Below are 17,419 nucleotides of genomic sequence, written 5' to 3' on the forward strand. Positions count from 1 at the left end.
ACGGCTGATTCTCAACATCTACGCACTAACTACTTTCTACTGGGGGGGGGAGGGGGAAACGGCTGTTAGTCACAGCAGCAGGGTTTAAAAGGGTTTGCACACATTCACTGAAAAAGCCACAACATGACACTAAGAGAAGCAGCTGTCTGGGGCTACTACCCCTCTAACCTTCAACTTGATGAGGAGGAAAACCTGTTTATATTGTGTTGGCGTGTGGTTTTATTTTATCTACTGGAAAACTCTTAACAGATTTAAAAAAATGCAAAACCCTAATAAGGCTGCCGGTAGAAAACATCAGCCTCTGCCTCTAGCTGTGCTGTCAGGTCCTTCAGCCCAGAAACCTCTCTGGAGAGGCGGGCAGGCAGGCCGGCCACGGCTATGGAACCTCTGAGAGTGCGACACTGCCCGTTCTCTGTGTGCCAGTGGCGCAGGTGTTCACCGAGCACCCGCTCTGAGCCTCACCCTGGGGTCCTCGTCTCTCTCACAAGAGCTTCTGCCCTCCACTTTACCTCGCACCCTGCCCCCTCCCACCCACCCTACGTCTTCCTCTTGCCCCTAGCTATTTTGAAATTTTCCAGACCTATAGAAAAATGTAAAGACAGGTACAGTTAGTAATACCTGCATAAATCAAAACAACAAAGAGGTGCCACCTCACATCGGTCACAATGGCCATCATTAAAGAGTCTACAAATAACAAATGCTGGAGAGTGTGCGTTGAAAAGGAACCCTCCTACACTGTTGGTGGGAATGTAAATTGGTGCAGCCACTATGGAGAGTAAAACACTAAAAATAGAGCTACTATATGATCCAGCAATCCCACTCCTGGGCATATATCCAGACAAAACTGTAATTCGAAAGATCCATGCACCCCTTTGTTCATAGCAGCACTGTTCACAATAGCCAAGATATGGAAACAACCTGTCCATAACAGGTGAATGGATAAAGAAGAGGTGGTACATATATGCAATGGAATATGACTCAGCCATAAAAAAGAATGAAATCATGCCATTTGCAGCCACATGGGTGGACCCAGAGATGATCATACCAAGTGAAGTCAGTCAGAGGAAGACAAATACCATATGATACCACTCATATGTGGAATCTAAAGTATGTCACAAATCAACATACCTATGAGACAGAAACAGACTCACAGACATAGAGGACAGACTTGTGGTTGCCAAGGGGGAGGGAGGGTGGGGGAGGGACGGAGTGGGAGTTTGGGATGAGCAGATGCAAACTAGTATATAGAGGATGGATAAACAACAAGGTCCTACTGTATAGCACAGGGAACTATATTCAATATCCTGTGATAAACCATAATGGAAAAGAATATGAAAAAGAATGTATATATGTATAACTGAATCACTTTGCTGTGCAGAAGTTAAACACATTGTAAATCAACTATACTTCCATAAAATTAAAAAAAAAAACACCTGCATAACCTCCACTCAGATTTCCTAATTGTGAACACCTCTCTCTCTTCATATGTGCTCAATACTAAAGAGGTGACCCTCCTGAGTCTTTGATGGTGCTGGACCCTGAGGCCACCTCAGCCCTTGGGACTCACTCCTACGTCCAGCTCTAGCAGAGTCTTGGCTCGGTGGCTGGACCCCATGCCTTACACGAAGAGTCAATAGTCACAGTCGCTGCCCTTGGCCCAATGACCCAGAACCGCCATGCCACCTTCTCCCAGATTTTGAGTATCATCACTATTGTCTAAAGTTTCTCATTGCCCAACAAACATCCAGACATTCCCAAGAGGACACCAATTTGACATAATAAATACTGTGTACTTTTTAAGTGTATGAACTTGAGCAAATTATTAATCTTTGTAGGCCTCAACTCATCACCTCTTAAATGGGGATACTAATGGTGCCCACCTCAGTGAGTTGTGCTAATGATGAAATAAAGTGCTTATCAGAGTGGCTGGCATATTGTCAGCATTCAATAAACGTTAGCGGTCACTATCTTCTTTACTCAAATAGTTTCTTTGACACCAGTTGATTTTCCAATTAGCCAATCCATCAGTGCATTCTTGCAAACCCTTCCCCGCCCCAGGACGTTGCATCACAACCCATCATGGCACAGAGGCGTCTGGGATCTGGTGGCCTCCTGAGGCAGGAGATAGCTGGGCCCCAGGCTGAGTAGCTGCAACCAGTCTCTTGTCGACACTTGGAGATAAAGATACCACAGGGGCAGAGCCCTGCCTGAGTAAAGGATAAGGCGACCACATTTTTCTCATCCTCATGGTCAAGGAGACCTCCCAGACCACACGTGCACAGAAAAGTTCCTCAGGGGTCAGAGAAGGGAAGGGGTGCCAGCCCATAATATGTCCTGCCAACCTCCCAGAAACTCTTGCACTGGAATCCATCTTGGCTGAAAGATGCACGTGCCAATCAGGTAGGGCCCTGAGTCAGAACAAATATGGGCATGAATGAGATAAGTGGCCAAAGGGAACTCGGAAAACTGCCCCCATATAAGCAATCACAGCCACCCCTATTGGGCTCGACTCACTCCAAGTCTGCCTGTGCGCTCTTCCACATGTATTTTGCTTCCAGTAAACCCTTTATCTGCTTCACAATCTCTGTCTCTTTGCTGAATTCTTTCTTCAAAGAAGACAAGGTCCTGCTTCAAGCCACCACACCCCACGGCCCCCCAGGATCACTCCTTTGTTCCCAACTTCATCTGCCATCCATCTCTCCATACGTCCCGGTTCCATGCACATGGGTACTTACCATCCCAGAAACACACGGCACACTTACATTTTAAGTTTCAAATTATTAATTAAAAATTTCAATTTTAAATTAAGTTGTTACATTTAAATTGGAAGTTTAAACTGATAAATATTTGGGGGATAAATGCTTAGATGCTATCTCTCCCTACTATTCAGATTAAAAGGTCACTTCCTCAGGGCTCACACAGGACTTTCTTCTGTTTTTCCACTATAGTATATACTTCAAGTTCAGGAGTGGTCATTCACAAGTCAGTAAGTCATGCCTCGGTCTACTCCTTCCCTAGTAGCCACGAGCTACCTAATTGTTTTTCTTTATGATACATTCTGATCCCTTGATCCCTTTCAGGTAATAGTGCTTAATCATAAGTGAGCATTAGAATCCCCTGTGAACTGTTTCCAAAATGCACATGTCTAGCCGTTGATCCTAACAACACACTTGACTGTGAAACCTTTCATAGAGATTTCTAGTCTGGACTCCTTAAACACAGCCTGCTTCCTAAAGGAACATCACCTGAAATAAGACCTTGAAAAGAGTACTGTTCTTCTGTATAAGCCTCACCTTGGCGAACCAGGAAGCATCCTCACACAAATCAGCAAGAGACGACCTATGATCTTTGATTTTTTTTCCCCCACAAGTAACTAATACATAGCGGGGCATTCTGACCCACCATGTGGTTTTTCTCCTTGCTGCAGCTCTCCTTGTAATTGTCAGAGAGAAAGATTAAGTGAGGATGTTATTTCCTCATTCTTCTTGCTATTAAACGTCTATAAGCTTGAAGTCATAACTGCAAGAACGCAATGGACAGTAATTCACTGTGAGAACTTCAAGTACAAAAATTATTTTAAAACGGTAGCTCCAATCTTGACACATATGATGTAGGCATAAAATTACATTTTAAAATACAGGTCTGTTTTTAAATATGAGAGGGAAAAGGGTAAAAGAAAAACTTCGAAGCCACAGAATACATACTCACACACACATATATGCATAAATGTCTGTATGTGTGTGTACTCGTGGTTGTCCTGAAGCTGAGTGCAAAGAAAACATTTACTGTAGATGTGCAACAGTTCATATGCATTTTAAGTGAGAACCAGATTCCAGATTATGCTGATGAGTCTGATGTTTAAAAGCCTCAAGCCTTTTAAATGTTTTACAAACCTCTGACATGTCCCTAGGTATAAGTGATCAAGGCCTTAGGAAGAGATTTTATACTTTGAAGAAACTGAATATTCTAAATAGAAGATCACATGATAAAGAAAATCAAAGTGGGTTCATAATTGAGATATTAGTTTACTGGGCTGATTACAAAAATACATGGTTGTTTCATTTCTACATGGATCACTGACATATGTGAGGGAAATGCACCTTTTTCTTCTTTTAATAAAAAGATGTTTTTCTGTTAATTTTGGGGTCAGCGCTTTTTAGTGTAAGTCTATCATCATGATAAACAGTGTCCAGATGTTATGGGTTGGATTACACCCCTGCCAAATTCATATGTTGACGTCCTAAGCCCAGTACCTCAGAATATCACTTTATTTGGATATAGGGTCTTTATAGAGGTACCTAAATTAAAATGAGGTCATTAGGATGGGCCCTAATCTGATATGACTGGTGTCCTTATAAAAAGGGGAATTGCAGACAAACACACAACAGAGAGAACACCATGTGAACATGAAGATAGCCACCTACAAGCCAAAGAAAAAGGCCTGGGACAGATCTTTCCTTCCCTTCCAGTACCTTGCCTTGATCTCCGAGTTTTAGCCTCCGGAACAGGTGACAATAAATTTCTGTTGTTTGGGACGTCCCTGGTGGTGCAGTGGTTAAGAATCCGCCTGCCAATGCAGGGGACATGGGTTCGAACCCTGGTCCGGGAAGATCTCACATGTCACGGAGCAACTAAGCCCGTGAGCCACAACTACTGAGCCTGCGTGCTGCAACTACTGAAGCCCGCGCATCTAGAGCCCGTGCTCCACAACAAGAGAAGCCACCACAATGAGAAGCCCGCGCCCCACAGCAAAGAGTAGCCCCCGCTCGTCGCAACTAGAGGAAGCCCGCACACAGCAACGAAGACCCAAAGCAGCCAAAAATGAATGAATGAATGAATAAACAAATAAAAATTTAAAAATAAATAAATAAATAAATCTCCGTTGTTTAAGCCGCCCAGTTTGCAGTACCTTGTTACAACAGCTCTAGCAAACGAATACACCATCTACGTTATTTTTCTTTCAAATGAAAAGTTTGCTTGTTTTGGTTGGCGGGGGTTGCTTTAAAGAAGCGGTTGGCCATTTTCCAGTTTTCAGATACAGCACCTGGGCCAAAGAGAAGTGGACAAATCCTTCCATGGGAGTGAGACATCTGAATGGGAGTAAACTTCAAGGTCACACCTACACGAAAAAGAGGACCCCTGGCTCAGAGAAAATAGCACTTTCTAGGAAAGAACTGGTGAGGTCACAATGCCCAGACACTCAGGATGGAGAGGAGAAAGCAGAGTCTAGGCCAAGTGTCCTTGTCAGGAAGTCCAAACAGTCAAGCTGTTCCCTGGGCTCTCCTGTCACCAGGTGTCACGTACAAGAAGGAATGGAAGCTGGTACTTTTCTACGTGTATCAGGGACATAAGGAAATATGAAGGGAAATGTAAAAGCCCTAAGCCAAGATAAATCTCTTAAAACTCGAGGACTATTTTACAGGAATGACACAGATGGTGAGAAGGTAGCAAGGGACTTCCTGAAGAACTTTATATTTTCTCCCAGTTATGACTCAACAGAAGACTCTATATACGTTTTTCCCTCCCACAGTGATCATCATCCTGTTTGTTTGTTTTTTCCCTCCTTTACCCTCAAACTCTAAAATAAGCAGAGGGTGACACTGGGATCAATGACAAAGGTGGGGTAGTCCTAAAGTCTCTCATTTACTGAGCACCTACTACATGCCAGGCACTGGGCTAAACGTCTTAAAGACACCATCTTGAATACCTGCAACCCTCCTGAAAGTTCTCAGCATTATACCCGTCGTGTACATGCAGAACAGAGTCGTTGGTCCCCTTTCTCCCTTTTATTCTTGTCTATCTTCACTCTGAGTGGAGAGGGAATCTTTAACATAACACATCAAAGTCACACTAGCTAATATAACATTTATCAGGAGCAAGGCATTGTTTCAAATCAGGGTTTCTCAAGCACGTCACTGCTGACATCCCGGGTTGGAGAATTCTTTGCTGGGTGGCTGTTCTGTGTATTGTAGGATGTTTAGCAGCATCCCTGGCCTCCACCCACTGGATAAATAAATGCCAGTAGCATTCCTCCTCCAGCTGTTACAACCAGCAACATCTCCAGACACTGCCAGATGTTCTTGGGGACAAAACTGTCCCCAGTTGAGAACCACTATTCTAAACGTTTTACAAGTAGACTCATATAAACTCTAAAAAAAATAATAATAATAAGCAGAGGGTGAAAGGAAGCATCATGATAAGATCTGGGGCAGGGGTGGGAGAAACCGTTCCTTTTCTCCATCTCAGGTCTTTGCAGTAAAGACACATGCTTGGTCATGAATGTGGAAAAATGATGAGATAAGATGGGAATACTTGTTGAATTGAATGATTGCAAATATTTCTGAGACATCAGCCAAACTCTCAAAAAGGACTTCTTTAGCATCTGATAATCATCAGGCATGAAGATTTCCAGAAACAAATTAATAGAGAACAAAGAGAAGCTGACAATATTTACATCTATGAAAGACAGAATAGGAAAGACAGAACTATTCCTTGGTTGGATCAGCCTACTATCTTGGGTATGACGCCTGTGAAGACCTGAGACACGTGAACAGTTAACCTGGAGGGAAGTAACTGACCTTCACTTCAGCACGACTCGGAAAAGTTATTGAAAGTTCACTGTTTAATGGAACCCCATTTTCTTAGCCATCCTAATTACTCCATATTAGATCACCTGTACGTTTTCAATTAATTTAGTGGGGCTAATTTAGCTAGGACTTTGCATGGATTGGCCAAGCAGAAGATGAATAATAATGGAAGAAAATGGGGCATAGTGGAAAGTATATTATAATTTGAAATATATCTGAGAGTCTAAAAACTAAAAACACCTACAGAAATGATTCTGGGTTGTAAAGTGATATTTTTTTAATCTCAGTGGAAAAAAGGTAGGCAAACATAAAAAATGCATCAACCTCCAAAATTATTTTAATAATGAGGAAACCTAATCAAAACTAGTTTACAGGGTAGGTGCTCCAAATACATGAAAACACTGAAAATGAGGAAGGTTGGTATATAACCATGCCCTTGTTCTCCTATAAAAATTATGTTGAAAAAGACATGTTAAAGCTCATGATATGGTGAAGTGCAAAACAGAACTTTTAAAAAATACTTTGTAAAGTACTCATGCCAACTAAAAGAAAAAAGTAAAACATTCTCAGTAACATAAAGGCCTACACCACGGAAAGAACAATGGACGTTTTGAAGAGCTCCATATTTTTATATGACATATTTAAGAAGAGTTCTTCAGAGGACTCAGAACAGATTCTGCCATTCACAAAATCTAAATGAATGCCTAATAAGATAGAAAGACATTTACAGGCAATCACAGTGGCAATAAATCTACTGCATTATTATTTATAGTTGTGTTTGTGACGAATACAGCCTAACACGGCAACAAGCCAGTATTTAAGGGCTGAAAGATTTATCCAACCTTAAACATATCAGTCTATGCAGGCCTGGAGTCTGTAATCATTATCACAGTTTAATCTGTCTTTTGCAAAACAAAACTAAAAAATAGACCGCGTGTCTCTGTGATTAATCATTTGTACTTAAAGCCAATCTGAACGAAGAAAAGGTCCAAAAAAGCAGCCCCAAGAACATGGTACTGGAAAGCAATGGAATGTGTTTAGAATACCATGTTCTGAAAAGTGTCGTGCAACCTTCTGCCAAATATTGGGTTCATTCCATTTTGTCATTCCGATTTGTATCCTGGAAGCCCTCAGACGCGACAGGATTACTTCCTGACAATCGCAACATAAATTGGTGAGCAAAATCCCAGATCAGCTGCAAAGTTCTTCCCCGTGAACCCCACCAAAATAATGGTGCCTGCAAAGTCCAAGAAGAGTTGTTGATTTCTAAGGCTCAACTTTGGGCACAAAGGACTCCAGTTGGTACCATTGGGTGACCTATGAAAATTATCAGTGGAGACAGTTGGTGAGTCCTGGCTACACTCAGCAGAGCATAGAAGAGAGCTCAGATCACGGGGTACCCTGAACACTGAATGAAAGCTGCCAGGCTGTGGGATCATCGAAATAAAGCAAACTGGCAGTCACCCCCTTAGCATTTGTTGTTCACCTTAGGAATACTGCCAGGTACATAAACGTAGCCAGGGAGAACACATCTTTAAGGAAACGAAGAAATAAAAAAAAGAGAGAGAGAGGGGAGGACAGGAGGATAGAGGAGAGAAGTAATGGGACTGAAGAGCCGTTACTAACATTGCCCTCGCCGCACCGCACAAGCTGCTTCGACTTTGATGGCCAGCTCTTCTCTGCAGATGTACACAGTTTCCCTGACCTTGGCAGAATCCAAGAATTTATACAGTTAGCAGTTCTTGCACAACCTCCTGAAAAGAACAGCACAAATGTTCTATCCTTCAATGCCAGGTGGGCCTTGCTACTCCTAGCCTCCTGTTTTCTTCCAGTGAATTAATTTACTTGCTTAGGTACTGGTGCGAAAATAAACATCTAGTTCACCTCTTCTCTCTCCTCCATGTCTGACAACAAATCTCGGGGATTGTTTTCCCCCCTTTCTTTGGATGACGTCGCGGGGAAGAGCTAAATTCTAAGAAAACTGAATTACCTTCATCAACTAGAAATTTACGCCGGGCACGAAATGCAAAGGATTTTAAGAACTGTGGCCTTTCCAGGTTTATTATGATGAGAAATGAAGTTCTCTTATTGATAGATCTATTCACAGCACAGAGCCAAAGACTACAAAGAATTTATACTCCAATCAAAGACAGCCTGGATACCTTTATATCTTAATAATAAATCCAAGATAACCACAGCTTGATGTATTAAGTACCTTTTAGGACATAAACAATTTGAACAAGAATCTTCATTCATTCTAATTACGGTGCCTGTAAGTCATGTTTAACACTTTCCACCCCTCAATAAATTAAGATTAAAGTGCCTACTTACAAAGCACAAGCCCTAATGAACCAAAAAATCATTTCTAAAGGGGTCTGATGTTAAACCCAGGCGCTGTATATACATGTCTAACTTTACCCAGATTCGTGGGCCAACATCAGTGTCAGTCAAACCTCGAAGCCAACCAGTGTTGGCTTCCGTAGGAGATGCAGACTTGAGTTCACTTCCAAGTTTATTTTAAAGAAAAACGAAAAAAGGGACTTCCACAATTCCAAGAAGTTTGTGTTTCTTTGACTTTCACGGGAGAAAGGAAAACATAAACACTCTTCCAATTATACTTCTCTACTTCTCAGGACCAATAACAATGACAGAGTCTGTTAAAATGGTGACACCAACTGGGAATCTGAGCAACTGCTGATGAAAGAAGTGAAGAGCTGACACTTAAATGTTTTCTTTTTAAAATCACGATGCCAGGGAAAACTGTCAGCGCTAGAGACATCCTCACCTTCCTGCAAGGAAGGAAGTTAAAAGAATAACTTTGTGCTTGTCCTAAAAACACTGGTAGGAGTCTTTCTCCAAGTCTTTCGTAGCTGAAAGAACTTAAACATGCGAATCTGATTTTCATTCATTCGTGGCATTTGTTACAAAGGAGTGCAGCATAACCCAGGACAGCAAGGATCTAGTCAGCCCCCTGGATTCAAATTCTGACTCCAACTTTACTTGTTGTGTGACTGTGGACAAGCTACTGCTCTGTGTCTTAATGGTCTCATCTGTAAAATGGAGCCAAAGACAGAGGATACAGCAAATAACCATAACAGTCAATAACCATTGTTGTTACTTCCTCTGCCATGGTCTACTTCTTATTCAGGTTTTCTATAAGTAAGAATAACACACTCTTAAATAGTATTAACTAGGTAGCGGGTACCGTTCTAAGCAATTTACAAGTTTTAACTCATGTAATCCTTATGACCAACTTTTGAGGTGGCCACTATTTCGCAGATGATGATGCTGAGATGGAGGTACAGAGAGATTACGTCACTTGTCCAAGAGCCAACTAGTAAACAAACGGCAGAGGCAGAATCCAGACTCAGGTAGACTGGCTTCAGCGTCCAGGCTCTTATCACTATGCTGCTTCTTGAAGAAAAACCTTTGAAATAAATCTCCTAACACCATGATTTACATAAAAAAGAACTATGGAAATTCTAAGTTCAGCCTGTAGTGAACCTATATTGCATCTAGGTGACATTTTAAGCGCAACATAAAGGAACGAGACTTAAAAAGCAAACATAAACCACCGTGAACTTTCTAATTTATGCTCCTCCTTGCAGTTTCCAAAAATAAGTCCTGCCTTTGAAGCATTTGATATACAAGGTGAGCTAGGCGGCGACTTCGCAACAACCTTACGTAGAGTAGAACCAACAGCAACCTGGTTTCCCACAGCCCGTCCACGGGAAGCCCCGTGAATATCTGCCACACGCAGCCGACAACCCCCGTGGACCGTGGCCATGATGCAACACTTACTGCTCAGGACTCAGCCCCTCCCCCGAGCTCCAGGATGGAAACCACGTGCCTGGGGGAAATTAACTAAGCTCATGAGGGAAGGCATCCTCTCATCCCCATCTTTGAAATATCACTGACGTCAAGTAGGCTGATGAGGGGAAGAAGCAGAAGGTGGGTTATTTGGTTAGCTTACAGTGATCCGGTCAACTACCAAAATGGAACCTTGATCTAGAATACAAAAGTACTTTTACAGCAGCTGTTGTTCTGCTTGAGGGCCTAAAGCAGAAACATATCTATAAGCAATCCTTCCTTAAGACTAATGAACCTTCTGAAAGCATTAGTTAGAGCGACACAAACACATGATGGCTAGAAATACACAGCTAAAAGGTTGGAAAAAAATAAAACCATGTCTTTTACCTTTTTACTTGTAGCCTTCACTTATGCTCATGTTCTAATGGATTCAGTATGTTCCAACATATTCCAACCTACAGTTATAATTTTCCAACAAATAGCCATAGGCCAAATTACAATGACTAATGGGCTATTTACCATAGAGAGTAATAAAATACTTTCATATCATAAGATCTGTCAGAGCCTAAATTTACATATATATTATATACTTTATATAATATATATACACTTATAAATATATATATTATATATCACACAATGCTCCCTAGATCCAGCCACAGGTAAACTGTAGCTTAGTTATCAGGGAAATGGATATTAATACCACAATAAGTTATGACTACACTGTCGTAAGAACGACTGAAATGAAAAACCATCGACAATACCAAGTGTGGGCAAAGCTATGAAACAACTAAAACTGTTCTCCACTGCTTGAGGGAGTAAAAACTGGTTCACAACTTTGGAAAAGCGTTCTGCAGTGTTTACCTGACTTGAACACACGATCCAGCGTTCCACTCTATTCACTGAACAGAAAATGCATTCATATGTAGACCACAGGTAGATACAAGAATGCATGTCACAGCATGGCTCTCAATAAACCCAACCGGAAACGACTCAATGTCTAGCAACAGTAGGGGGATAAATCCGTTGTTGTATGTTCACCCAATGGGAAGGCTGTCCAGCAGAGAAAATGAACCAGCTACTGAAACATACAACATAGATGAATATAACAATGGTAAGGCTGAGTGAAAGAATTCAGACATAAAATGATTCCATTTCTATAAAATCTGCGCAACAGGCCAAGTGAATTTATGGTCTCAGAAGTAGGGAGAGTGGTTGGTTACCTTTAGTGAGGAAGGAGGGAGTAATGATTGGCAAGGGTCAAAGGGGGCACCTCGGTGCTGGTAATACCTATTTCTTGACCTGGCTGTTGGTTATCCAGGATTGTTTACTTTGTGAAATCTCATCAGAGTGAACACTTTATAATTTGTGCATCTTTCAGCATATACGTTATATATCAATAAGAATGTTTATTTGTTTGTGGATCCCACAGCTTGTGGGATCTTAGTTCCCCAACCAGGGAATGAACCCTGGCCCTTGGCAGTTAAAGTGTGGAGTCCTCCTAACCACTGGACCACCAGGGAATTCCCAAGAATATTTTAAAGGTTAAAAAAATTGGCCTACTTCCAAGCCCAATTGTGTACATATCTGTATTAGTTTACTAGGGCTGCCGTAACAGAACAACAGAATTCCCACAGTCTGGAGGCTTGAAGTCCAAGGCCATGGTGCTGGCAGGGTTGGCTCCTGGTGAGACCTCTCTCCTTGGCTTGCGGTCAGCTATCTGCTCCCCTCTATCCTCTCAATGGCCTATTTTTGTGTGCATGCACATTCTTGGTGTCTCTTCTTTGCAGGGACACTGGTTCTATGAGATTAGGGCCCCATTCTTATGACCTCATTTAACCATAACTACCTCCTTAAAGACCCCATCTCCAAGTACAGTCATATTGGGGGTTAGGGCTTCAACATATGGATTTGGGAAGGGTCCCCAATTCGATCTATAACAAACTCTCTCGGTTATTTAAAAAATAAAAATTCCTCCTCTTTATGTAAACTGTTCACATTTTCAACCTCTAAAATACTTAAATCGCGTTATTATTAAGACCACCTAAAGGGACCAAGTTTAAAAAGTCTTAATAATATATACTTTGTGAAAATGTAAGTCTAAGATTTTCAAAATTATATGGAAAGTATTTTTAATTCAAGGGCAGGAATAAAATCGAATTATATCTTTAAATAGAACCCAGTGATATGGACCAAACACCATTCCAATACCAATTATACACATGCCCTAGCCACAGACAAGTAATATATACGGATGCATGTCACCTGTTTAACAAATCAATTACTGATGATAAAAAAACGTTCAAAAGGAGGGCTTTCAAATGATTTAATCTAACATATACTTATTGTTACTACCTACCCCGCATTTCTGCAGATCCTGTGATGAAACCATAATCTATTAAATATTTAGCTATGCCATAGTGGCTTTTGCTTATTTTTCAAATGGTAGCAAAATATGAATGTGGTTCTAACAGAATAGAGATTAAATTACCAAAGGAAAAATACAGTGTTTGACTCAGCATTCTTGCCAAAGGCTCTGGTTTTCCTTCTGTGATAGAAACAAGCTGGCAGTTCAGGGTTCATGATGCCTGTATAATCAGAACCCCAAATCCAGGCCACAGCAAGCACCTCATTATACTGAAGTTCAAGGAGCTGGGTCTTTGTTTCAAGGAGATGGACCTTTATTTCAAGGAGACAGACTTTTAGGATAGATTTTTTTTCAGTCTTCTGACATGTCAAAACATGGCAATATATATCTAAATTGATAGTAAGCCGTTTCGTAGCTCTCTTTATCGTTTATAACTGTGTTTCACGCACAGAATCTCATACGTCACCGAGAACACAAAGTCAGAAGGAAATTATCACAAGGAAAAACAAATTCCAGTTACCATACCCAGTGTAGCAACCCCTCCTAACCTTCCGGATTAAGTTATCAAAACTCCAGGACAAAAAAAAAAACAAAAAACAAAAAACTCCAGGACAGGGGAATTCACAGCCAACAAGACAATTGGAAAATGGTACCTGGCGATTGCCTTTAAAAGACATTTTTACAGAGCTCAATGAGCCCTAATTTATTTCTATCACAATATCTCGCTCACTGGAAACATGGCGGTTTTTCTTTCCACGCAGTTTCAACCAGCTGCCTGTCATTTTGTGTGGCTCTGCTGCAGTCTCTATGTGTCCTAAAAAGCTTATTTGTTTCTGCTTCAGGTACTCCAGCGTTCAGCCCTGAGATGATTACTCCCCAGGGTCAATCTCCCGGTCCCAGACGCAGAATAAATATGGAGGCTTGAAATGGGAAAGGCCTTGAGCGACCTTCCTTTAAGAGGCTCACCTAAGCTAAGTCACTATTTCTCAAGGCTCTTCACTCAGACCGAGGACCCTGACGCCTGAATTCTGCCCACGACAAGATCAGGCCCACGCACACACCTTTAGTGCCCCCTCGCATCCCTCCCAGCTCCTCTGCCACCATCAGAACGTGGCTCCAGGGTGGGCCCTCACGTGGCTTCATCTTCCTTTCTCTTTCCAAGTGTCTCTTAGCCACACAAAAGCTCCTCTCCTTCTTAACCAGCTGTCTTTTTCCACCTTCCCGCAGCCGAAACAATCCCAACGAGCAGAGACCACAACCAAAGTTTTTCCTGTAGGTTACTCAGACTTACCGTTGGTGCCCTTGATGTTGCAAGGAGGGAACGGATGGCTGGAGGCGGATCATCATTGTCTGTGCTGGGAAAGTGGAAGGAGGCAGCCACAAGCCAAGGACAAAATCCTCACGGATGCTACAGGTCGACACGTTTGGGCTGAACTGCTGCTAACTAACTGGGGGGAGAGACGAGGGGAAAGGGCCCCCAGGGTAGTGGGGGAAGTAGCTTCCTTCCCAGTAGAGAGGGAGTAGCCCTTGCAGTTGCCAGCCAACGTCTTGAGGAGCCAGCGCTCACAGACCAGAGATGATTTACGAGCCTGCTAGCCAGGAAGGGGTGGTCCTTCAGCCAGGAAAGCAGGTTCTCTCTAGCACGCTCCTCCCCCAGTTCCTCTCAACCCAGAAGCATCAGATGAAGATACGGCACACCTACACCTGATGAGACTTTAGCCTCACCTGGAACCTATTATCCTCAGAGATCTGGCTGCCTCTACTCTTCCTCTGGGAATGAAAGTCCTTTCTGTAACCATGGATGAGAGCGTTTCCACGTCAGGGATCCTGACACTGCCTAGGGGGCAGTTCCAAACTCCTGGGCAGGAATCCACCTTAACTGAGATGAAGGCTCTGTCTCCAAAGCAGTTTCAGTTACGCCCCCAAGATACCATGCGCTCTACTTGATCTTACTATAGCCTCAACCGTTTCAAGAGCAGAGCCAATCTTCTCTTTTACAATTCAAGCCCCAGGTGGGAAGAAGAAAACTCCAGCTGGAGGGAGACCAGTATCTCAAGTTTCCAGCTGGTGGTACGGATGCCCACCGCCTGTCTCCCTACCCCCACCCCCCGCAAAACCCCCAAGCCTGGAATCATTTCTCCTGGGGTTCATTCATGCTGCTCTGAAGAAATCCTTTGTAACGAAGTTTGCGTTTCTCTTTCCCCCAGCTTGTCGGGAGAGTGTAATTATGACACATACGGTCTCACTTAAAATTTAAATATATTAATTGGGACATTCAACGGCACAACTTTCACTTCGACTAAAAGCAAGTACGATACTACTATATAAATCACAGGGATGACGCTGTAAGATCACCTCTGAAAAAACCAAAAGTGAATTCATTTTCACAGACTTCTCCAAACCATGAATTTAAGAGCACCCTTACCTGACGAACGAAACTATTTGAGGTAGTGTCCGAAGACGTGCTCCCATCGGATCCTTTAAATCTGTTCTTCCTTCTGGCTCCTTTTCCATATGACTACAGAAAAGAAGACAAAAAGACAAATGAGATTATTATTAGACTCTCACACAGGAATCTAGACCTAGCTCTAGACAATGTTCTAGATCAAGACAAAGAATGGATTGTCATCATATGGGCATGATTATAAAGTTATTGGTGACCATATGATATCACTTATACGTGGAATCTAAAATATGACACAATGAACCTACCTATGAAACAGAAACAGACTCACAGACATGGAGAACAGACTTGTGGTTGTGGGGGGGGTGAGAGGGGTGGGGGAGGGACGGAGGGGGAGTTTGGGATTAGCAGAGGCAAACTATTATATGTAGGATGGATAAACAACAAGGTCCTACTGTAGAGCACAGGGAACTATATCCAATCTCCTGGGACAAACGATAATGGAAAAGAATATGAAAAAGAAGGTGTGTGTATATAGGTATATGTACTGTGTGTATATACATATATATGAATGTATATATGTATATAACTGAATCACCTTACTGTACAACAGAAATTAACACAACACTGTAAGTCAACTATACTTCAATAAAATAAATTTTTTTTAAAAGTCATTGGTGGAATCACAAATATTTATTTCAAATCAGTGACTTGATGGGGAGCAGAGGTTTCTGGAAAAAGCAATTCATAACTCGTGAATTAAAACAATGTATGCTCTCTGTTGGCACATCTGTGGTTAAGAGGCAAAGGCCACTAAAGATAAGGCATTAAAAAAGATAAGCATTTCTGTGCAGGAGGGGCCGTGGCAGTTGTACTGAGAGAGGACAGTAACTGGCCAGGACCCTTCAGAGGGCATGAAGGCGGCAGATTCGTGCATAATGAGGTACTCTTCCCGGGGGCGCTCAACAGCCAGTTTTTGCTTCTTTTCATGTCTTAAGTTGTAATTCCACAGGTATTCCTACACTGGGGTGGTCCTTGCACATGGTGGCTGAGGAACATTTGACAGTATGAATTCTGATTACCTTTACATAGGTAGGTAGATAGATGGTTGACAGATGATAGATAGGTTAGATAGTTGAGAGATAGATGATAGATAGATGGATAGCTAGATGATAGTTGATAGATAGATAGATTGATCTAGATGGAATATGAATGAAGCCCGCTGCCAATTCTTCACATTATTGGATGGATCTAGAGAATGTTTGGAGAGATGTTGAAACAGCTATAGAAGTGGTAGCGAATTAGACAAAATTAAAATACTTTGTACAATTTTCTGGCCCATTGTTGTAATGTTTGAATATGAAGTGAAAAGATTGTGGGTTTTTTCTTTTTATTATTAATAGGAGTAGAAAAGAGTTTTATCTGAGCCAAACCGAGGACTATAGCCTGAAAGACAGCCTCTCAGATAGCTCTGAGGAACTGCTCTGGAAAAGCATGGTTTTCAGCACAGTTTATTTTTTCTTAATTTTATTGAAGTATAGTCGATTTACAACATTGTGTTGGTTTCTGCTGTGCAGCAAAGTGACTCAGTTATACACATACATATTCTTTTTCATATTCTTTTCCATGACGGTTTATCAGAGGATATTGAACATAGTTCCCTGTGCTAGACAGTAGGACCCTGCTGTTTATCCAAAAAGCTTGCTTTTTAACCACTTAATTATTTTGCTGAGAAGGCAAAAAATAAATTTTATGGAATAGTAATAAGAAGAAGATAGCATTTAAGAACAGGATGTTAAAGGTAAGACAATTTGTCTCAGTAACAGGTTAGGGCCAAGCACAAACATCTACAAATGAACTTGCTTCTTCTAATATACCTACAGCTTACACTGAGAGCAACACGAAGGCTAAACTATGCATTCATCTACGGTTAATTCTAGGCACGGATAAAGTTATTGAGAAAATTACACATTAAAATATAAGTGAAAAATAGCTCAACACCGAGCTTTCCAGATAAATATACACAGGCGGGAATGCTACTATAGCTGACCTTAAAAATGGGGATATTGGGCTTCCCTGGTGGCGCAGTGGTTGAGAGTCCGCCTGCCGATGCAGGGGACGCGGGTTCATGCCCCGGTCTGGGAAGATCCCACATCCCAGTGGAGCGGCTGGGCCCGTGAGCCATGGCCGCTGAGCCTGTGCGTCCGGAGCCTGTGCTCCGCAACAGGAGAGGCCACGGCAGTGAGAGGC

General features: G+C 42.1%; 1 protein-coding gene across 8 annotated transcripts in view; it reads right to left on the reverse strand.

Annotated features, from left to right (window-relative positions):
* The window catches only part of CACNB2 (calcium voltage-gated channel auxiliary subunit beta 2), a 422,908-nt gene that overhangs the window by 396,864 nt on the left and 8,625 nt on the right, over window positions 1-17,419 (reverse strand). For all 8 annotated transcript variants that reach the window (XM_007446560.1, XM_007446562.1, XM_007446563.1 and 5 more), the window contains exon 2: window positions 15,191-15,283. In XM_007446560.1, the coding sequence (XP_007446622.1) occupies window positions 15,191-15,283 (93 nt within the window). The remainder of the gene's footprint in view (window positions 1-15,190; window positions 15,284-17,419) is intronic.

The sequence above is a fragment of the Lipotes vexillifer genome, unplaced genomic scaffold, assembly GCF_000442215.2.
Source record: "Lipotes vexillifer unplaced genomic scaffold, Lipotes_vexillifer_v1.1 scaffold229, whole genome shotgun sequence".
Lineage (NCBI taxonomy): Eukaryota > Metazoa > Chordata > Mammalia > Artiodactyla > Lipotidae > Lipotes > Lipotes vexillifer.